Source organism: Ceratotherium simum, chromosome 26, assembly GCF_057802395.1.
Source record: "Ceratotherium simum simum isolate JZ-2026a chromosome 26, ASM5780239v1, whole genome shotgun sequence".
Taxonomy (NCBI): Eukaryota; Metazoa; Chordata; class Mammalia; order Perissodactyla; family Rhinocerotidae; genus Ceratotherium; species Ceratotherium simum.
In genome coordinates, this window is record NC_141925.1 from 12,724,961 (window position 1) to 12,748,273 (window position 23,313).

The 23,313-nt window shown below is 40.1% G+C and overlaps 1 protein-coding gene across 4 annotated transcripts in view; it reads right to left on the reverse strand.

Moving 5' to 3' along the window:
* PARN (poly(A)-specific ribonuclease) overlaps positions 1-23,313 on the reverse strand; it is a 153,361-nt gene that overhangs the window by 104,121 nt on the left and 25,927 nt on the right. For all 4 annotated transcript variants that reach the window (XM_087416990.1, XM_087416991.1, XM_004441852.3 and 1 more), the window contains 5 exons: positions 19,296-19,339; positions 17,337-17,379; positions 16,590-16,665; positions 14,428-14,538; positions 14,044-14,113 (listed from right to left, as the gene is read on the reverse strand). In XM_087416990.1, the coding sequence (XP_087273116.1) occupies positions 14,044-14,113; positions 14,428-14,538; positions 16,590-16,665; positions 17,337-17,379; positions 19,296-19,339 (344 nt within the window). The remainder of the gene's footprint in view (positions 1-14,043; positions 14,114-14,427; positions 14,539-16,589; positions 16,666-17,336; positions 17,380-19,295; positions 19,340-23,313) is intronic.

Consider the following 23,313-nt stretch of genomic DNA (forward strand, 5'->3'; position numbering starts at 1 on the left):
CATACCAAGCGCCATAAAAATAATTTGTTTTTTCACCCTAATTTCAACAAAAGAATAAAAGTTGAATCAACAAGATGTTCACTGCTACACTATCAGACACACCAATAATCAAAATCAACCTCAAGATTCAATAATATGTGGGGGTTGGTAAATTATAGTTCATCATTTCAACAGAACGTTCAACAATCAAAATAATTCCAAAATAACTTCTGAAAACTTCAACACATCAATAAATCGTGATCCAATTTTAAGTTTTAAAAAAGCACAAAATTTTATTCTATGATTATAGGTTTGTAAAATATTTATGTCATTAAACCAAGAATAAAAAATACCCCCACCCCCTAGAAAAAAAGCCAATGGTTTTGGGAAAGTGAGCTTTGTTTTTCAAAATTCCTTTTACTATTATTTTTTAAACTTAAAAAGGAAAATAAAAGCTTCCAGAACCAGAGGCCCAGGGGAAATAACTAGAGACTTGCTTAAAGAAGTCCAACTGAATATGCTGGTTGACTCAATCTTGTGTATCCTGTGCACATCTTACCTGCTGGGGGACGAGGAATATAAAGCAAAACCACAAGTTTGAGTCTATAATTGCTTTATTTCTTTTAAAAATATTGTTTTATTTCTAAAATCACGGGACCTCAACAAGTTGAGGAAACCTATTGTCCTATAAACACCAACAAGGATTCTACTTAAAAAGAAAAAGAAGACGTCCCTAATTTATCTCACCATGTAAATGTTTCAAAAATTTATTTGAAAGATGTCTTTGTCGAGTAATATACAGGCTATTTGTTCTCTAACATTTCATCTCTGATTAAAATAGATAAAAATTTATTCTTAGCTAAAACACTCAAAAGATTCTTTTGAGTTAGTTAATCCTACACTATCTTGTCTGCTGACTAGTACTTTAACTAAACAGAAACCCCTTTCAAATGAATTACTAACAGTGCTTCTTGCTCTTCCCCCGTCCCTCCATCTTCATGCCTCGGCTTTAGAGAGAAGTGAATAGCCCCAAACCCTGGAGGAAGACGAAAACTAACTCTGTGTGTGACTTGGCAGACTGCGCCTCTGGCAAGAGCCATGCAATTGGGAAACCGACTCTAAAACTGTAGCTGAGCGTCTGTGGAACTGAACCAAAGTAAACTCTCCAATGGCCTCCCACCTCCCTTATGCCAGGCTGTTTGCAAGCCACTGCTCTGGTAACATCCTGGCCCTTCTGAAGTAAAATTAAAACATTTCCTTGTACACATGCCTCATACAAACTGGCTGTCAAAAGGCCTACACTGACTCCTCGGAATGATTTGATAAAATACTTCACATATGGATCATCTGACTTGACAGTTTTCATTTTAACGTATGAGGAAATGCACTGGGCAAGCAGAAATGCTGATAAATACATGCAAGGCTCTTCTCTCACTGGGAATTGTATCAAAGAACAATCTCTCCTAGAAGGCCTTTCATCTGCACATATCAAAAAGATGCTCAGACCACTACTTGCATGAAACGTTATTTCTTATTTTAGTGAGGATTTGAGATGGCTGTAATTTGGTAAAGACACTCAAGGCTGTGCAGGAGTCTTGCCACATTCCTGCAAGCTTTCTGATGAAATATTATTTTAGCACTTACTCTCTAAAGGATTGACACTAACTCTGTCAAAGACTAAAATTAAAATTCCCATTTGATACCATGGCCAATTTTATACCAGGATTCTATCCTAAGAAACTGTGTAACTCCAGTTCACATTTAGATGCCATAAAACAAATTTTATCCTTTTTGGCATTTGTTAGTTTTTTAATGTTCTACAATTATATGACTGGTGATGCTGTTTATCTCGGCTTTCAAACATGTCTGGAAAGACCCAAGGGTAAAGTACAGCACACTCCAGAGTCCTTTGCTCAGCAGACTGGGTAACTTCAGCTCAGCCTCTTAATAGGCTACACAGCACTGACTGTGCACAGTGCCTTTATCTCCAAAAAGCCTCCCATCTTTTGTGAACCATATGCTGTCTGGCACTCCCAAAAAGCCATCCACCAACGTCCATTTCAAACCAGGGCAGTATGACATTGTGACAACCTAGACTGTATGAGAAGGCTCGCCAGTCACTAAAGAATTTTGTTTCAGATATAAAACCTCTTAGGAGCCTAGAACTTTGAGCCCTTTTCAAAATGTTCCCCATAGCAGCAACATCAGTATCACCCAGGAACTTATTAGTAATGGAAATTCCCGGGGCCCTACCTAAGACCTACTGACTCAGAAACTCTGGGTTCTAAGAGTCACTGAGTTAAAAGGAAAAGAGAATGTTCAATGTTGTATCGTTAAATGCCATTAATGATGATTCATTAATCAACTAGATAATAATGACTTGTGCCAACTTCTCCAAAAAAAGTATTCATTAGTCTTAATGATTTGTTTGCATTAAATGATTTCGGCTCAGAAAAACACAAAACTATTAAAACAAATACTAAGGACTACCTCAAAATCCAGGAAGCAATAACATAAGTCTTCTACCACTCCCTGAAACCAGAAGGTCAACTGTGGCAAGCAACTAGGTCCTCTGCAAGAGATAAATTGAGGAAATTATTGCTGACAGCTATTGTTCCTCATTTTTAAGAAGAAAGTGAAAAAAAGACTACTTATACTACTCTCTTGGCAACTCATTGGCAAAAGTCCAATCAGTTTCTGTGAATTGGCCACAAATGAGCACCTCCAGCATCACAAATTAAACTTTAGCCACTAACGCAGCATCGAAGGCTGGCAAACACTTGAAGGAGTAACACACATGACACAAAGACTCAGACACCTCCAACCATATCAAAATCCTCCGACCTTCCTAACAAGTTTCACATACAGATTCCGGCAACCACAAAACACACTAGGCTGCTCCAAGAAGTACACTAAGATCAAAGGGTCTTCTCTGATGACACAACAGTTTGTCTTGGACTATGGCTTATCTGAACCATTCCCTAGTTGTCAGAGTAAAAAAGAAAGGATTGCAAAACAATGCCAGTATTAACCCATTTTATGCGGCTAAGCTCAAGAAAACAAAAGGGCAAAAGTGACACTCAAAAACGCATGCAAGAAGTCCTGAAAGTGATTTAGGAGTACTTTGCACAAGAGGCTCAAATCTCTGGGAACTAAAAAGATCATTTAAGTTCCTTAAAATTCTGCATTACCAAATCTACGCATAAAATCAATGATTCTATTCAGAAATGAAAGAAAATATTTAATTTTGCTCCTGCAGCAGCATGCTTTCCAATGCTGTAACTGATGGCAGAGAAAGAAACGGATCAGTGAGATGCATTGATGGCCACTCTAAGAAGCAATTGGCAAAAAATGGTAATGCCCAGTGCAGGGCAATGGAAGTGCATACTAGCAAAAGGCCAACCCACAAAGGGTTAAGTTATAAGGTGACTAGGATATCCACCTGACGAACCACTGAAGGCCACCTACATGATGCTGACCACTAGTTTCAACATCTTTTGAAAATCCTTTATTGTATTTTTTTAAGTTACAAAATTACATAATCAGTATAATCTCAATTAGTAAATGAGGTATACTGATCTCAATTAGTAAATGAAGCAGACACAGAAAACACACTAATAGGAAATTCACTAAAACAACAGCTCTTTTTTCTTTTTGGCGGGTGGAATTATGAGTGGGTATTTTGTGTTTCAATTAGAAAAAAATATATTATTTTTTTAAAAGTACAAAGTTCCTGACTAAAATAACAATATTTATTATTGCATGTTCAGCCTCATTTGATTCTCTGGTGTCTGGAGGACAGGCAGAGAAGTAACAGTCCCATCAGACAAGGAATGAGGAAGCAGGTTTTTCTAAGTTCAGTGGTTTAACTTAGCCACCAGGGGAGAAGAGACAGACTCAGACCCAAACTCTCTCACTGCCAGCCCTACACCAATGGCCCCCACCTTCTTTCTGCTGCATACCCCTCACATTTGGCTTTTAGCCTGAACTATTTCCAAAGCCTCCATGTGACATGGTGAGTCCTAGCAGGAGCATCTAGGGACAAGTCAGGATTTTAGTCCTGAATCACTTCCCAAGCCCCTAGTGCACATAAGTGAAGCAAGAGCTTGGGATACAAGATCCCAGAAACACTTTTTTCAGTGCTCTAAGGGCTGATTAAATTATAGCTTCGTGTGATGGGGCGGAAGCCCAGATATGAGATGACGTTGCTGTCTGAGGAAGAGCTGTGGGTAGACTGAATTTTCAAGGCAATGGGAATAAAAGGCAGCAAAGAGAGCCATGTTTCCATAGACCAAAAGGCCAAGCTTCTCATGCGTGCAGTACAGAAAGAGCTGCTACCCAGCTACCCGGGCATCAGGACTTCCGGCCCACCTGCCCCCGCACGCCATGACCACCATCAGGAAACTGGTGAATCGGCGCATCTCAGGGTTGAGTGAGACCTAGCGGTGTACGAATACAAGAGCTTATTTTATGTCGTGTCAGCTTTGTACACATACACGCAGGCCTGAATGATCTAGAAGGATTTCTAATGTTATGCCATGTCTTAATAAAGATGACGACGTTTATTCTCCTCTCTGTCCCTAGCAAAAGAAAAAACCTCAAGCCCCCAAACTCTTCATTCTTCCTCCTAGAAACTCAGTATTTCATTCAATGACTAAATATTTCCATTTGTTCACCTGCTTTCATCAAGACTACACCTCTCTTCCTAAAAAGCTGTATCTCAAAAAAGAGACTTCCAAGTAAAATTGCACTCCTCTCATATCGCTGAAGACTGGGAGACAGAAACGTTGAGTAAAATCTCATCTCAACACAACTTGAGCAGTGAATTAATTTACAGCTCACCCCAAGTCCCAAGCCTTCCAAAGGAAAATTGAAACCTTTAACGACTGCCAGCTCAACTGTACTTGCAAATGCTCCGGTATTTCCTTCAGGGCCCAGCAGTAAAAGCACTTCATAAGAACCCTGTGTGCAAGAGCTCATCATTATATATATTTATGTGCTATAAAAAACTAATTTTATCATCCAGGGTAGGAAGCATGCAGACATCTCTCACAAAATAAGCTCATTTATTTTGCTCACTAAAGCTCTTGTGTAAAATCAGAGGGCAACCACTGGCTGGAAGGGAGTTACTGTGGCTTCAGTCATTTTAATTTCACTCAAGTGGGGGTGGGGGGGCTACAATTTTCAATCTAGTCACTTGATGTTTTGACAAACAGAGTGTTAACCAACATCTGTCCTGAAGCCAACTCATATCCTTTCTTAAACGGAGGTACAGCACCAGAAACAAGGGGAAAAAGAAAGGGGAAAAAAAAAAAAAGAAACCAGCAGCTCTTCTGAACAGTCTCCATCAAATGAACCGTATCAAATTACATCAAGTAAAAATGTTAAACCAAGCATTATACAAAGGGAGCGTCTGCAGGGCCTGTAAAGAACAGATTGTAAAATGTCAGAGGAAACCAGCCCCACACAATCCAATGGTCAAAGGCAACATCTTTTAGAATCACTGCTCAGGCTGAGAGAAAAGGAAATCTTTCCAAGCTCTCAGCACTGTCTCTTAAGAAAATGTACAACTAACTGTAGAACTGTCTCTTTCAGAGACCGTGTACTGTGGAAGTTTTTAGTCGAGGATGGACCTGGGTCATCCCTGACTCTGTCACTTCTCAGCTTTAAAATGGGGACATTATTATCTACTTCTGAGGGCTGCTGTCAGAAATCCCTGTCAATGCGGGTGATATACTCTGAAGAGTGGAAAACGGTCAAGGGAGAAGATATTTGGTAGCTAGTCTGAGTTTCTTAGAGTACACTGTTAACCCTTGAATGATAAAAATTAAATGTTAAATAGTCTTGGAAATAACTATTGCCTGCTGCCTCACAGCCAGGGCCAAAGCAAGGTAAGGAATACCTAAGAAGGCTGACTTTACTACTAACATGTCTATAGTGGGCTAAATGGTGGCCTCCAAAAAGACATGTCCACATTCTAATCCCTGGAACCTGCGAATGTTGCCTTATTTGGAAAAAGGGTCTTAGCGGATGTAATTAATAATTAAGCTAAGGATCTCAAGACAAGATCATTATCCTGAACTATTCAAGTGGGCCCTGAATGCCAGAACAAGTGTCCTTACAAGACAGAGGCAGAGGGAGACAAGACAGACACACACAGGAGGAGGCAATGTGGCCATGGAGGTGGAGATTGGAGAGATGCGACCAGAAGCCAAGGAAAGCCAGCAGTCACCAGAAGCTAGGGGAGGCAGGGAACAGATGCTTCCCCAGAGCCTCTGGAGGGGGTGCAGCCTGCCTAGACCTTGATTTCAGACTTCTGGCCTCCAGAGCTGTGAGAGAATGCATTTCTGTTGTCTTAAGCTACCAAGCTTGCGGTGACTAGTTATAGCGGTCATAGGAAACTAATGTAATACTCTAACACGGAGGAGGCAAGCTGTTTAAATAGATATCCAGGGGTTGACTGATTTTTTTTACCTCTGCAAATTACTTGTTTATCGTAATGCTAAACAAGTGCCCATAGCGCTAGCACACCAAGAAGAGGTTTGTGGGGTGGGTCCCTTTTAAGGTTTCTTTAAAAAGTAGCCTTTTGATAAAGCCACAGAAGCAGCTCGCCTAATAAATCTTCTGGCAATCAGGATTGCAAGGTAGAAGTTAGATAAGGCAATATCAACAGGAGGCAAGCACCCCCTTCCCTGAAGAAGTCATGGAAACAAGCACTAGTTCCAGTCTTAAGAAACCAGACAGAAGGCTTCAGAATACTTTAATGTGCCCTGGACTCACCTGTCTCTTAACTTTATGAAAATCGGTGTACTAAAGAACTTTCAGGGTACTCAAACCAAGCCAATTCTGGGAGATTCTTTCCATCCTAGTAATTTAGGGCACCAAAAGTGAAATGAACACGACTTGGGTTAAAAATAAAGGGCTTTGGTTAAGGTTTGTGAGGATAAAATACATCTGTGTACTAGGGAAAAATACATTCTGTAAACTAGGGAGAAACTGGCTTCAAACCTTCTGGAATCTGGAAGACTGCTCTAAGCGTTTGTAACACTGCGATTTTACTCCTGCTGCCGCCTGACTCCAAAATTTGTACAATCTGGAAGAAGTTAAAAATGTACCCCGTTTTTACTAAAAAGCTTACTTCCTAGGCTCTTTATGATTAAAAAGTAATGTCCACAACAGCACCACAGTCCACTTCCAGCCAGCTGAGAATGAGTGATGAGCTATGCTCCTCTCCCTGGTTCAAGACCATTTCTGGTAGAAGCTAGGGGGCAGAGGACGCTACTCCTTTAGTCAAGCACCACTAAGATAAAATTAAAGGATAACTACTAAGTTCTTGAAAAAGCAAGCCAATTGAAGGGTCCCACAGTCACCACTGCTATTATCTGCCTCTTCTGACCTCCTCGGTTCTGGAATCACCAGGGGCTTCTGGGGAAGGATTGTGCACAGCACAGCTGCTCCTGGTGGCAGACGAGAGGAGGAGGCTGTGTGAGTCACTCTGCTGCCTCACCAGCATCATGAGGCTCAACACACATGAGTGCAACCAACACACAGCGCAGGTATTTTCTTCTCATTCACAATCCAACCTCGCAGCAAAACCTTTTTAATTAAGATACAAGTTATGAAGTGTTTTCTTAAGAGAACAGGCTGCTGTTCTCTATAAAAAAGGTTTTATTAGCACCATGCACTTCTGCCTCTTTCCTCCTGTCAACACAGAGAGACTGCCACCCAAGAATATTCAGCTAAGTACACATAGCCCACTTTGTTTATCTACCGCTGCCCCCAATACCGGGAAAAACTAGGTTCACGTTATTTTCTTGGAAGTTCACTGTGGTGAGAGTCACAGGAGCCACCACTCTCTGTACACCCACCACATGCCACACGCTACACTAAGCAGCCTTATCGATGCTGCTCCGCAACCTCAGGGAAGCCCTACAAGGGGGACATTTGTTCTCTCCATTTCACAGAGGTGGAAATTGAGCTTCAGAAAGGACGAATGTCCTGCCGGAGTGGCGTGATGTGAACCAAGCCAGGCCACCCTGAGGTCTCAGCTCTATTCATCGTGTCCCGGCTGCCTTGCATGTAAGCAAACCTCAGTCGAGGCAGTTGCACAACTTCACATCCACGCATCTCAAGGTTTACGTGCCCAAGAAGTGATCCAAACATAAGACAGCAATAAAATAGAAAAGAAAAATGCTCCAGGTGTTTGCAAAATATCAATCATTTTAATAGATTAAATTCTCACTGAAGCAATGAGTTGCTCAAAAAGAAACAGGTCATACAGGACAAATTTATAGGGATGGAAAAGTAGACTAGAAGTTACCAGGGGCTGAAGGGAGGCAGGAATAGATGGTTATAGAGTTTCTCTTTGGGGTGAGGAAAAAGTTCTGAAAATAGATAGTGGTGATGGTTGCATAGCACTGTGAATGTAATTAAGGCCACTGAATTGTTCATTTAAAAATGGTTAAAATGGGGGCCAGCCCCGTGGCGTAGCGATTAAGTGTGCACGCTCCTCTGCTGGTGTGCCGGGTTCGGATCCCGGGCACGCACCAACGCACCACTTGTCAAGCCATGCTGTGGCGGCATCCCATATAAAGTGGAGGAAGATGGGCACGGATGTTAGCCCAGGGCCAGTCTTCCTCAGCAAAAAGCGGAGTATTGGCATGGATGTTAGCTCAGGGCTGATCTTCCTCACCAGAAAAAAAAAAAAAAAAAAGGTTAAAATGGCAAATTGTATGTTACATATCTTTATCATAATTTCGAAAAATTAATCATGTCATATACCAAAAACCATTGAATCGTACACTTTAAATGGGTGAACTGCATGTTATACAAAGTCATATCTCAATAAAGCTGTTAAAAATACAGCCTCCAGTGGGTCACTCAGTGAATGCTATTTCTTTATTCTCCTCTCCCAATAAAAATCTACAACTGAAAATGCTGTACAGCACAGGGACTGAGAAATGACTATGTGCCCTGAACATCACGAGTCACAAGTAGGCTTTTTCCTCTCCTACCTCCCTTCTCCGATCAAGGCTCATAACTGAATACAAAGCCCTACTTACAGGGTGTGTACAGTCCCAAAGGTACAATTATACGGTACTTCCTATAAAAACAAAAAAGCTCTTTATTAGCTCCCAGCATCTGGTCAGAGAAGCATGTCCTCAAAGTATAAATGTCCCCACAGCAGTGACAAGCTGACTGAGGCCCATGGCACTGCACATTTTACATATCTTCTCCCATTGCATCCTCACAACAACCCTATCAAATCGACAGCAATATTCTCAATTACAGATGAGGAAGCAGAGGACCAGGGAGGGTGACTTGCCCAAGATGGTACAGGTATAAGGAGTTGGGCTGGGATTCAAGTCCAGGTACCTGACCCTACACACCACAACTGCACTATACTACACAATACCCTGAAGTGAAGCAATTCTCCTGGAGAAATTAAATGATTTTTAAATTTTAAATGCAAATGGAAACAAATTATGCGGAGTGTCATGACATTCAGCCTTACCAACAGTACAAACTATATGTAACTCTTGCTTATGTTGGGAAGTTGCAAGTCGCACAGAGCGAATACCTGTAACAGTTAAAACAATGGACTTGGTGCCGGCCCCGTGGCCTGGCAGTTGGGTGCGCGTGCTCCGCTGCTGGCAGCCCCGGGTTCGGATCCCGGGCGCACACTGACGCACCGCTTCTCCGGCCATGCTGAGGCCGCGTCCCACATACAGCAACTAGAAGGATGCACAACTATGACATACAACTATCTACTGGGGCTTTGGGGAAAAAAAAGGAGGAGGATTGGCAATAGATGTTAGCTCAGAGCCAGTCTTCCTCAGCAAAAAAGAGGAGGATTAGTAGGGATGTTAGTTCAGGGCTGATCTTCCTCACACACACACACACACACACAAATTAAAAATAAAAAAAATAAATAAAACAATGGACTTAATTTATACCTGACCTGACCAGTATCTCAGTAAAGACATACTCGATCCATCACCCAGGATGCTAAAAACTGACAGCAGACACTGGGACTCAGAATAGACTGGCCTCATCCTCTTATTATTTCAGCACCTTCTGTTCCTCCTTATGAGGAGGGCCAGGCAGGACAGGAGAAGCATAAGTGAGGGCCCCCCTGCAGGTGATCAGGCACCGTTCCCTCGAGAGACAAGCAGGGTCTGCACCTCTGGACACAGGGGCCCACTGACAACTCACTAGCAAGCTGGCATACCACGCTGCTCGGCATGAATGACAGTTGCTAGTAAACAGGGGCAAACGAGAATTGCTCTGTCCATTACCAGTGAAAGGGCTGGAAGAAAGGAGGTACAGCACTGATCTTTACTATTTTGTTTTCCTATAATCCTTCATTTTAAAATCTCTCTGAGGGTAAATATGAAGCACATGCATATTATACAAAAAAAGCAACTTGCTGCCAGCACATGATTGATTTCCATGGAGGAAAAGGGAGAAAACATCATTGGGCTTTATTTCAGGCACCATAATGGTTCCTCCCCTCTCTATACTTATCACTCTTATATATACCTATACCACTTTCGATAAATTGCTATATTCATTTGAATAACAAAACTTTAAAAAATGCTCCAAATCAAAGCAAATTTGCTTCCATAGGTACAGCCTGACACACTTCAACATCATCTGATTTTTCATGAGCAAACTCTAAAGGTGGGTACAAGCAGAAGCGAACACTTCACATTTGCTCCAATTTTATATCCACATGATACCAAATTTTCTTCTTTGTCAAGAAACCAAAAACATAAAACACATTCTGCTACCACATCTATTTTTCTGAATCTCCTAGCATGTTAAATTCTTTTACACTTCAAGAAACAAAAATAATATATACTGGGCACCTACTAAGCTTTCGTGCAATCTTTTTAACTTCCATGGGAGGCGAACAGTTTTACCGCCATTTTAAAGAAGAGGAAACGATTTGTCCAAGAACATATCACTCCTGCTTATGGCTTGTTTCATCATCTGCAGCTTAGAAAGAACATCCGGCACTGTCATCCCAGGAATTAGATTTCTAGAGGACTCCTGTTCAGTTTTAGAACACCTGTGTCAAGAATAAGGTGGCCATCCTCTACAGTAAACTGCAGGCAATTCTCCCTCTTTAACTCCGTTACTTACAGAGACGAGCCAAAATAAAAGATCTGCTCATTTCCTTCCTCTTTCTAAGAACTGAGGTAAAGAGAAAATAACCTTCCCCAAAAACCTTCATAAAAGGTGATCTACAAGAGAGTTCAAGGTGTTTCGCAGAAACAGATGACTGTTAATAAAACATAAGGCAAAAGTCTGATTTTGCGCTTTCTGTGGTGCAATAAAAAGCAAAAGCGGAGAGTATTTTTAGCTCTTTCCAGCCTAAAAGGACTTGACCAAAGGATCTTCTCTAAGTCTGGTTTTCCATGCATTGATTAAAACTGACCAAGGTTATAAAAGAAGGTAAATCATTTTCTGGCCAGAGAGCCTACAACATAAACGAGGAGCACATTCCACACAGCCTGTCATTAGCACTGCTCTGATCCTGATTTCCATCGCTCAACTCTCTTATGACTTTCATTCTGATTTCAACAAAGTAAGGAGAAATAGGGGAGGTGCCTAGGCCATGAAAGAGACAAAATGGCACCATACAAAATCCTCATGGGAGATTCTTCCAGACAAATATCGCTCAGAGAGCACCTTATATTACATTTGGTCTTTGCATACTGCTCAAACACCAGCTGTCTCAGGATCGTCTCAATAGTTAACTCAATAAAGCTTCCAAAAAGACACACCCAATGCAGCCCAACACTAATTTAGAATAATGCAGAAACAGGTGGAGTTTATTTCCCCTGAAGGTTTACTTTTTAAACATAAATCTGGTGAGAGCAGAACAAAATATTATTTGCATATGTAGGTGGTTTGATGTTCATCCAAATTTGTGTTAGGACTATGCATATTTGGTTAAGCTTACATTGAGAAAAGCCCGGTGCCAAAACAAATAAACCCTCAGAAAAATTTACAGATTCTTCTAAAATCAACCACTTGAGATAAAGTTAATGGCAATTGTCAGATGTTTTTCTACAAGGGTAATCCTGAAAAGCAGAAAGAGATGTCAAAAGAAGCAACTGCTCTTTCCACTTTCTAAATGGGTTAAGAATGGATGACTGTACTTGACCACGCTATTCCAATATAGAATAAAAATAGTTCTTATTTTGCATTTCAAATCCTGCTGGAATTCTTTTTCTTTCAAAGATGAAGAAAATATTCTTCCTTTAGAGATGGGGAAAAAATAGAGCAAAAAATCAAACGCAAGAATTTTCAGTGCAATATCACAGGAGGATTTCTGAATCCTCAACTATTTTTGGTATGCATCTAGGTTTTGGCAAAAAAAATCTGAATGGACAGATGTCCCAATTTAAAATGAAGCTATGTGTTTACTGTCCAGTTCTTTTGAGTAACAGTCTTTCACATTATTAGCAAAATCAAATTGATCTAGAAAATATAGTCTTAATTAAGCTTTTTAATCAAAGCTTATTTTGACTGCTCTTCATGTTGGTCAGACAGATTACTGATAAACTAGATGCAGCCTATATCTAACCCAGTTTGTATACATCATCTGATTTTATAAGGAGTTGATTTTAGTGAAGACGCAGGATCATTATTTAAAATATTTAAAAATGAGTAAACATCTCCCAGTTGAAAAATACTGTTGAACAACAAACTTAACATCATGCACATAAAACTGCAAGGAATGGTCATGATCCAAACAATATTTAGTGTCACTTGCAAGTTCAACAGTCTATGACATAAGCTGCCTTTCCAAAGATTTACAAAGATAAAGATAAGCACTGCCCCCAAAATGAGAGTTAAGAGGTAAGAAAATCCTGTTTTCCCCATAAGGAAATAGATAGACAGCAAGGACTCAATTGTTAGCAGAATTAATTTTCCATGTGGAAAAATTCAACTTAATTTTCAATATATACAACATGGTTACCCAGCCCTCTTTGAAAGATGTTTTGAAAGTCAAACACATTTACCTCTGAACTTACATAGAAAAGAAGAACAAAGATTAAGAAAATAAGAAGCCACAGTATGATAAAATTCCCTAACTCAGACTACACAAATTCCGAACCCGTAGGAATCCAGATGTTTGGAATTAACATCTGTCTCTGCAGGCTGTCACCTAAGTACAAGCGCTGTGATACTAGTATTTATACAGGCATCTGAAGGAGACAGTATTCTTACTTGGTAAAGCACTGATAGGATTGTAAAGTGCTGCATGTAATGTAAGGAAATGATGTAACCAGCCCAAGAGTGAAATGGTTCACTCTCTCAGTGGTAGTGATCGATGTGGGCTGCCTTGTTCTGTCTGGCTTGCCCAGAATCTCCTAGAACCAACCCTGCTAAGAGAGTTGGGGTAAAGACGAAGGTTTAGGGCTCTGGCACAGAGCCAAGCTGTGGTCTGCTTGAGGATCATATCCATAACTTTAGTCTCGACTGTGCCAAGAAAGCACAAATCACACTTTGAAGTAATAATCTTGAGAGTCTTTGAAAATTCACTTAGACTTCTCCTGAAATCACACTGACTTCTTCCAACAATGAAGGTACATGAGCAAGATTTTACTTCATCGGATCCATTCAGATAAGGGCTCGGGATGACAATTAGAACTTCTCCACAGACTATCTTAAAAGCCATTTGTGTAACCAACATCTTAGAAAGAATCTCACATGTAAAGTTTGTTAGGGGTAAGTTAGGTCTAACTGTGTATTCTCTCTCTCTCTCTCTCGTAGGTAATTTAATTTCCAAAACCACCACCTCTGTGTCTTAGAAGAGATGCACTACCTTTGGCAATGTTTTCTTTTCTTTTTTTTTTAAGCCAATATATTTAAGAAATTATTTCCCCAGAGGTCAATTTCTATTTTCAAAAAAATCTGAGTCTCTAGAGATGAGAAATATTTTATCTAAAAATGCACTGCGCCTCCCAATCACCCCTAACTGACGTCCCCAGTACTGGCTCTTCCACAGAGAGACAACTTGGGGAATGGGACCCTCTGATTACTTACTTGTTAAAAAAAGGTTCAATGAGTTTTGATCTGGCAGACACATGAATTTTTGGAGGACTAAGAAAAGAACCTAATGAAGAAAAGAAGCAGAGGATTATATACAGTCAAACAGACAAAGCCTGCAAGTTCAGGCAAAAATATATTTAAATCAACAGTATGGTTCAGCAGGGGTAAAAGGTGCTCACGTGGGCCAAATACCATGCCACAGGTTAAGTGTCAACGGTTCCTCCTATGTACTCTCCATCCCCTCACCCCAATCTCCTCCGACTCCAACCTCAAAACCCTCCCACTTCTAACTGGGTGAGTGGGTCCCAGGGAAACGGCAGACAGGTGAGACCCACTCTAGACCACTGCACGGTAGACAGGAACACGTATAGTGAGTACCTAGGTAGTTTGCCATGGAGATGAAACACAGTCCTGTGATATAAGCATCATAGCCTGCCTCGTGGAGCTGTTCAGAAGCTGTGTCATAACTTGGAAAACCTTCTGCACTTTCTAAACAGAAAAAAGAAAAAACAGTTTTCCCAAGAGACATCACAAATCACGAATATTGGGAAGCACGCTGCCCTACCAAATCCAAACTGCCTTAGTTTGTACTGCTAAAATATCCTAAATAAGCAGGAGAAAAGCTATTTCTTAATTCTCTCCACACAAGACTTTATAATATGAGATATCAGAGTCATGGAAAACGAGGGCTTTGGTTTAGACTAGAGAAATGCCTCCGTTACATACATTACCAAAGACTCTGCGCAGGCCTCCTCGTTGCACACTGGTGGGTGCTATTTACGACCATGCATGACTCACCCTACGACAATGATTCCTCTTCTGATTGCTTCCTAAAGTCACAAAAAGGAGCTTCTTCTCTTATAGATAATGATAACATCGAGACACAACAGGTATTTCAGAGTAACGATTAACAAAATGGACTCTGGAGCCTGCTGTCTGAGTTTGAGTCTTTGCTCCATCACTTATTTGCTATGTGATCTCGGGCAAGTCACTTCACCTCTGGGCCTCCATTCTGGTGGAATGGAGATGACAATCAAACCTCCCTCATTAGGCTTTTGTGAGAATCAGATGAGCTAATGTAAGTAAAGCTCTTACACAGCGCTTGGTACAAGGTAAACGTCTAGTCACTGTTATCTATAAATACCCAAGTCACCCTCCCCGCCAAAAAAGACTCCAATCAATATTGGCAGCTCAATTCAATAGTGTCCTCTTCTATGTTTCCAAGCTTACAGATCTAAAGATGAAAGCACAACTGACTCCAAAAATACATCAGAACTTGCTGTAATGCTGCATTTGGAACATGGGGCCACTTCATAGGAGAGACCATTTTATAACATGATTCTTTTGTCACACTGCTTTATACAGATGCTGAGAGGGTAACATCTGAGAAGAGTGACCTGCTTTAGAGTAAATTCTCTACCAGATACCAGAATATTATATGGAAATAATAGGATAAAACTATAACTCACAAATAATTATTTCCTAGAACCATTCTGGAAATGAATATCAAAAAGGATTCAACAGAATCAAAAGCATGAATGGAAATTAACAATGAAAAGGCTGTAATTGTTTTTAGGTCAATACAATGCCCTTCAAGCAAGAATTCCTTAACCTCCTAAGTATTAAATATTTTAGACTTTAAGCTTAAAAAATGTCTTTTAACATGATAGCCAACTAAGTAATATTCTCTACCACAGGCTGAAACACATATTTCCAAAATCAATTATTTCCATTATACTGTTATAGAAAAGGTCGAGGTTTTCTCTCCTCCCACTCCTTTTCTTAATTCCTTTTTTGATCTATTACCCAGAAACGGAAGCAAATAAGTGTTATCTTGCCTGATTTAGTACCTTCCATTGTCAATTTCTGAACCATTAGTCCTATACCGTCTTCAGAAGTTTGCAAGCTACAGCTACCATTACAGTATCAGCAGCACAATCAGGCTAACAGGAACCAAGGAAGTAACACCTGGAAGGTTCACCAAATACCTGAGTAGGGGGCATGGCCAGACATGCAAAACATCTCCACCCCTGAGAAACATTCCTCCTTACTTCTGGTTTTCCTCAGTGCTGCTCCCACTCCTAAGGCAGCTCTGAAGGAGGCAGGGGTGGAGACTCTCCTTCCTCCACTGTAAACCCAGTTCTTGGGCTTTTCTGAGACAAAAAGTATATTTCCATTCTACCCCTGGCAATTAATCACCTACTCTTTGTCTCTGCTTAAACAATGCACCATAAAAAAGGAGGGCACATTAAGTTTTGGGAGAATTCCAAGCATTAGGAAATAAAAGCCCTGAAGCTTTAATTGCTAAACTTCTCAATGAACAGACTACCCAACTCTATTAACATAAAATAAATGTAGGATTAGAAGACCACCTTTATTCAGAAAACAGTAATTCGACACAGGGCTTGAGCAAGTTAACTTAGCCAAAATCTATAAATCTGCAATAGAGTTTCTAGACCAGTTTCACCTTTCTGCTACAATATACATCAATAATTATCACAGAAAATTTGGAGGTTTTCAGGATCATTTTATATTCTTACCAACTTTAGGAGGGTTGAAAGGTGTCTCTTTTAACCGCTTTTCCAATTCCGCAAGGGATGTGTTGTTAATGATATCCTGTCAACCGGCAAGCAGAGAATTATGAGCCCTTATCATCTCAGCGCAACACGTATTAAAGAGATTCACTGAATGTCAGGACCAAAAAAAAAAAAAAAGCATCTCATACTGCCCCCTTGTGTTCTTTACAGAAACACAGAAGTTGAGTTTAATTTTCACCATATGGAAAGTACAACCATATGAAAGGTTTTTACAGATGTGTTAAATATCTACAGACCTTTGGCCAGAAAGCTATACTCTTCTCGCATTCGTTTCACTCAGTTATATAAAGTCACTTCACAAAATAGCAAATGATTATACTTTCACCTGAATTTTCTTGATTAGAAAATATATCTTATATTAGCAAATATAGAAAATAAGTAAAGAAATGAAGTGTGCATGTGTAATGTATTCAAAAATACATTATGTATTTCAATATTAGAAAGCTTACATTCAAAAAATAAAAGATAAAAAACCCATAATTCTACCACCCAAAGACAACTGCTTATTCACATTTTGATATATTTATTTATAGCCTTTTTCCAATTTTTTTTTCATTTTCATTCTTTCCTTTTTTGGGGGATGTATTTAAAAATTACATTTAAATACACTAGAAGTCTAAAGCTCTTAGTGAGCAATTCAGAAAGTTTCAAAAATATAGCTTATCAGTGATATTCAAAATTTTTAAATACCTTAAAAGGTTGTGTGCTGGCCATCAATTTAGTATCCAAAAGTCTAAAGACAAAAGAATTTTTAATAAGATAAACAAAATGTACATCAATGTTCAAAATATATTTTACTCAAACGAATAGCCTAGTGTCTTAAAAGTGGACAGGGGAATTAAGCACATTGGCCATTCTGACCTAGTGCTGGCATCTCTGCTACATTAGAGTGGGGACTCAGTCTCCTCAACCAGGAACTTCATCAAGAGGCTGTGGGAGAGTCCACACCCTGCCACACTCAGAGCACAAGTTCTAGACTTGCTTGTACCCTGAGAGGGTGCGGGCTATGTCAATCTCTAGGGTAAGTCAAATATCCTCATATGGTTTACACGGTTCAAATACTGCTGCAGGTCTAACATTCCCAAGCTGTTGCCATCTACTACCACTACCCAGACTTGTACGATATAAATTCCTGGAGGGTCAAAATCTGCACTTGGTAGTTTCATGCTATTGTTGTTATTCCTTACTACTCTATTGCAGATATCGGAATACTAAAAGAGAGAGACACTAATACGAAAACTGTTTCTTTTCACATAAATGTGAACATTGTAGATAACAGGACAGAAATAACCCAGCTGAAAGAGCAACTGCTCCGCTACCATGCCCGTCCCCTTTCAAATGGGTTCTCAAACGCAGACGCTTGCTCTGTAGGCTCCACATAGCTGGCATGTGATCTAGCGGACATGACATATCAGAACTAACACGCAATGTTAACTGTGGAAAATACTAACAGGTAAAGGCACTGACTTAAAGTTGAGGAAAAATATCTCTAGCTAGACAGTTGACTGAATACAGAATACTCTCAACTGGACAGTTCACTGTGACAAGATACGTAGTCATGCGGTACTTAACAATGAGGACACGTTCTGAGAAATGAGTCATTAGGTCATTTCGTCACGGAAACATCACAGAATGTACTGAAGGGGAACAAAACTTGCCATCCCCAAATGTCTCTTTAACGTGAGGATTATTTTAGGCTGATTATTTTTAAGAAACAAAAGATTCAGCAAGTTTTTCTTGTTACCTCCTCCTTAACTGCCGAACAGAATTCAAACAAAAAAATCTGTCTCAGGAAGCGAGCTATCACCTCAGCATAACACGAACTAGGTGGTAGACTGGGAGGAACCTAGAAAAGCCTGTTTGTTGGGCTCCCCTCTATGTTCTTCTGTTTCTGTGTAACCAAATATTTGTGTTCCAAATTTGCTCCTTTTCACCTACCTGTGAATTGCCTTTTTTCCTTTGAAGTCCCTGACTCTCCCCACTCCTCAAACATCTTCTTTTGTCTTTAGCTGAGGACAGTATTTAAGGTGAAGGCTCCAGCCATTTTGGTGAGTTATTTAGTTTTCCTGTGTTTCTCCCATGTATACATATTATTAAACTTTTGTTTTTCTCCTGTTAAACTGTATCACGTCAACTAATTCTTAGACCAGCCAGAAGAACCTAGAAGAGCAGAGGAAAATTTCTTCCTCCCCTCCAGTACTTACACAAACCAAGATGGTAGAGCCTACTACACGTCTAGGCTATATGGTACTAATCTTACGGGACCACCGCCACATATGTGGTCCATCATTGACCAAACGTCATTGTGTGGTGCATGACTATATCCAACATACAAGAAAGACAAGAGCCAACTCAAGAAAACTTCACCAGTTCTTCAGACAGCAGGATGTGTGTGGGATGAGAAAAAAGGAGCTGCTACCTATTTTCACTCTCAGTTAAAACTTTGATTTTTAATGGAGTGACAAAACCAATCACCAATTATAAAAGCAAACCATCACAAACTTGGGGCTATTAAAAAATTTCCCAGGTTATATCAACTGGATTATATTCACAATCTAATGGTTTTAATAAATTACTACATACCTATTTGTATTATATATGCCATGATGACTGTTGCAAATGGAAGACAAATCCTCAAAGAAAGCTTACCTGGGGAAAACACATGTTGTCATCTCCTTAAACTCATTTAAGTCCTAAAAAACAAGAGAATGACTTGTTACAATTTTACTAATACGCTCACAAAAGGCAGCTCCAAACTTAAAAACAAACATAAATATTTCAAGTTCCATAGCTCTCTTCACAAACAAACTCTGATACTTCACACAAGCCCCTTTAAGCTAAATTGCCAGACCCATTTCTAGTTAATACTTTTTAAAAATCTTCCCAATTTCTCACTGATTGGGAATCACGAAATAAAACCTTTGCATAACCAAAATAGACAAATTTAAGCATTGTATGCCTGAAATAGGAGGCAGGAGAAAGGTTTCTATTATATATAGAAAACTTACAGTAATTGCTCTATTAGACAAATTCATAATGGTGAGGCTAGCAGAGTTATTTAAATAAAATGGTTTATATAGGAAATGGAAATAGTGTAAACTAGACTATACCTTTACTGGGAGCACCTTTGAAATGTTGGTTAAAATGGCCACTAAAACACAGACTTTTCAATACACACATTATTCCTGCTTTAACTACTCAGAAAACTGCTAAAGTGGCACCAATATCGAGTGCCTCAATTAGACAATTCATTTCCCAAGTCTACTTTGATCAGGAAGTCTAAAGCTGAAATGAGAGTGCTCTCATTTTGAATTAACTTATTTACATACATAATTGCCACGCTAGACTGAGCAGTCATACTCCTGACCCCTCCCAACTACACGTCTCTACAGCGTTATTCATGCTTCATAGGAAACTGCCATTTCCAATTAGCTTTGCAAGCCTGTAAATACAGACTGTATTTAGCTAGTCTGAAATATTTACCAGCTTTTCAATGGCTATTGTTAAATTAATGGACAATACACGAACAAGTGGTTTCAATGCTAAGTCAAACAAAAATGCAATAATGACTGTTTGTAATCTCTCAGTACCATTACAAAGCTTCACAAGCAAGAAAAAATTAGAATTATGGCTACTTCCAGGGCCAGCAGATAGCGGAGTTCTAGACCAATGCCTTCTAAAAGGTCATGCTGAGGTACCAAGAAGACTCTTGAGAAGAGACTCTCCCCCAAAAGGCAGCTCCAAACTTTGGATTCTTTAGTATACTTTTAAATGGAAAATTTGGTACCAGTGCATATTAAAGCTCTACAATTTTAAATATGTTTTCTCATTTATTCTCATCACTTCTTCTAAAAGCAGATGGAAGAAAACCATTTTCTCCCTTTGACAATGACAGAACACAAAAAAGCTAAGTAACTTACTCAGGTCACCTCAGTAATAAAGCAAGGGATGAGACAACTTACCCTAACCCACCTCTCACTCGGCAACAAATCACATGCTTCTTCTACTAGAATTTGATTCAAAACTAGTTTCATTCAAGTGAACATTTATTAAGTGCTTACATACAGAGTGTATGCTATGCATTTAGACACAGACAACAAAAACGTTATGCTCCTTGTCCATGGAGCCAACCATCTAGAAGGAGGAGAGGGATAAGTTGTAAAAACACAATTTATGCACCATAAGAGGTACACAGCTCTGAGGGAGCTCAGGGAAAGGAGAAATCACGTCTTGGGCAAGGCAGCAGGCAGGGAAAACTTCAGACAAGAGGCATAAGCTGGACCTTGGTAAGACAGGGAAAGGTGCATACAGCAAACATTGAGAAAAGCTAGAGACAAGTCAAGTTGGAGGAAATTATATACCAAAAACACACACAAGAAAAAACACAAAGCACTTTCCAGGGAACAAACGAGCCTGGTTGAGAATAAGGAGAGTAACGAGTGACTAGACTACACAAGAACATTGGGCCAGATTATAGAAAGCTTGGTATGCCAGGCTAAAAAGAGTCAACTATATAGAAAAACAAAGAATATGGGATTAGTTCAGAATTTTGAGAAGGGTCAGTGATGTGAATAGAGCCAAACAACAGAAGATTATAAAACTGGTGGAAGATACTCATTTGTTAAATCAATATTTAATGCCTCCTATGTGCCAAGCTCTGTTTGGTATTCAAAACACCTATAAACACAGTACTAAATTTACTTTCCTCTTTCCTTACTGATAACTTCATTGCTTTAAAGGTCAAAAAGTCATGAGAGAAGCGCTACTTTGGTCTGTTCGGCCTGTAAGAAGTGGCTGATGTGAAATAAATATTAGCTCTTTAGATTTATACAATGCAAACTCGTACCCATCATGTTTGAGACTCACAAGCCTTTGAGTCCCAGAGGGTGATACAGTTATCAGGAAAAGCTGTGAGAACCTTAAGTTTGCAGAAATAGGACAAAGGGAGCAACAGCCCCAGTGTATTCGTGGCTGGGCTGTGCTGGACTTTTCCAAGGCAATAATCAAGGTGCTAAAGGAACAATGTCACATAAGAAACGTAAGTAACTGAGGCTTTGCAGACGTATAAATGAGACTGAACTCTAAAGTGGGTATCTCCCAATCCAGAAGTAATAAAAGATTAATCTAGTGGCAGTTTAAAGCAAGGGTTGGCAAACCATGGCCTGCAGGCCAAATCTGGCCCACTGCCTACTTTTTAAATAAAATTTTATGAGAACAAAGCCATACCCATTTGTTTATGCATTCTGTGGCAGTTTTTGGGCTACAACGGCAGCGTTGAGAGTTGTGACAGACGTCGCACAGCACAGAAAGCCCAATATTTTACTATCTGGCCCTTAACAAAAAAAGTTTGCCAACCTCTTATTTAAAGGATAGGCAATCTCTTGTTTAAACCTTGTTTAGTAAACAAAGGTTCAAGTGAGACAGGGAGTTCTGCCTGGAGTTTACTAAACTCCAGTTAATAAACAAGGCTACTTGCAATCCAGATGTGATAAACAGCACGCAGATAAAACTGTCAAGATTTTGCAACTGACCGGATCTGGAGGACAGAGGAAGAGTCAAACTGACGCTAAAAATAGTGTTGGTGACTGGGTATCATTTATAGTAATGGAATCAAGAGAAAGTAAGAGACTGGTTTAGAAACAGTAAGAAGGAAAAGAAAGGTTGTGTAAGTTACATATTTCGTTTGAGACATTCTAAATACCACCTAGTCTGAAGGCTATCCAGGTGCAGATGTGTGGAGTCAGCAGGTGCATGAACTGTGTACTCGGATCTGAGGAGAGATCACAGTTGGAGATAAAGATGTCAGTGTGGCGGCCGGCCCCGTGGCGTAGCGGTTAAGTGCGCACGCTCTGCTGTTAGCGGCCCGGGTTCAGATCCCAGCCACGCACTGATGCACTGCTTGTCAGGCCATGCTGTGGCAGACTCCCATATAAAGTGGAGGAAGATGGGCAGAGATGTTAGCCCAGGGCCAGTCTTCCTCAGTAAAAAAAAAAAAAAAAAAAAAGAGGAGGATTGGCATGGATGTTAGCTCAGGGCTGAGCTTCCTCACACACACACACAAAAAAAAGATGTCGGTGTTTTCAGCTGAAGTTATGAAAGTTGGGGAAATCGCTAAAGGACAGAAATTATGGTGTGAAAATAAAGGAGAGGGATTCAGGGAGCAGAAGAGAGAGAGACAGAAGAGGAACTCTTTTCCTGTGCCACCAAAGAAGCTCATGCTTTGGTGCACTGAGATGACTTGGCTCCAAGAGTGAAAAAACACCAGGGTCAACAGAGAATCTAAGCGAAGCAGCCTAGCAGGAGGTAATCAAGAATTTTCTAGGACCTGATCCAGTTCAGCTGACTCTAAAGCACCACTCACCTTCAATGGCCCTGCTATGTCTAATGTCAGCAGTACCAACTATAAGACCACACCTGTGGCTGGGGAACCCCTGCCCAGCACTAACTGAGCAAACCACTGACATCAAGATGAAACGAAGGTTTAACCTTGTTCTGGCAATGGCAGATGACTGAAGACCCCTTAAAATGGCTTGTATGCACATCTCTTCAAAAATGTACAACCAAGCGCATGAAAATTCTCTCTTTGGGAGACTCTCTCTTTGGGAACATACTGCATACAAGGAAACAGCACCCAAGTGAGAACGCTTCCTCAGTAATAAAGAATTGT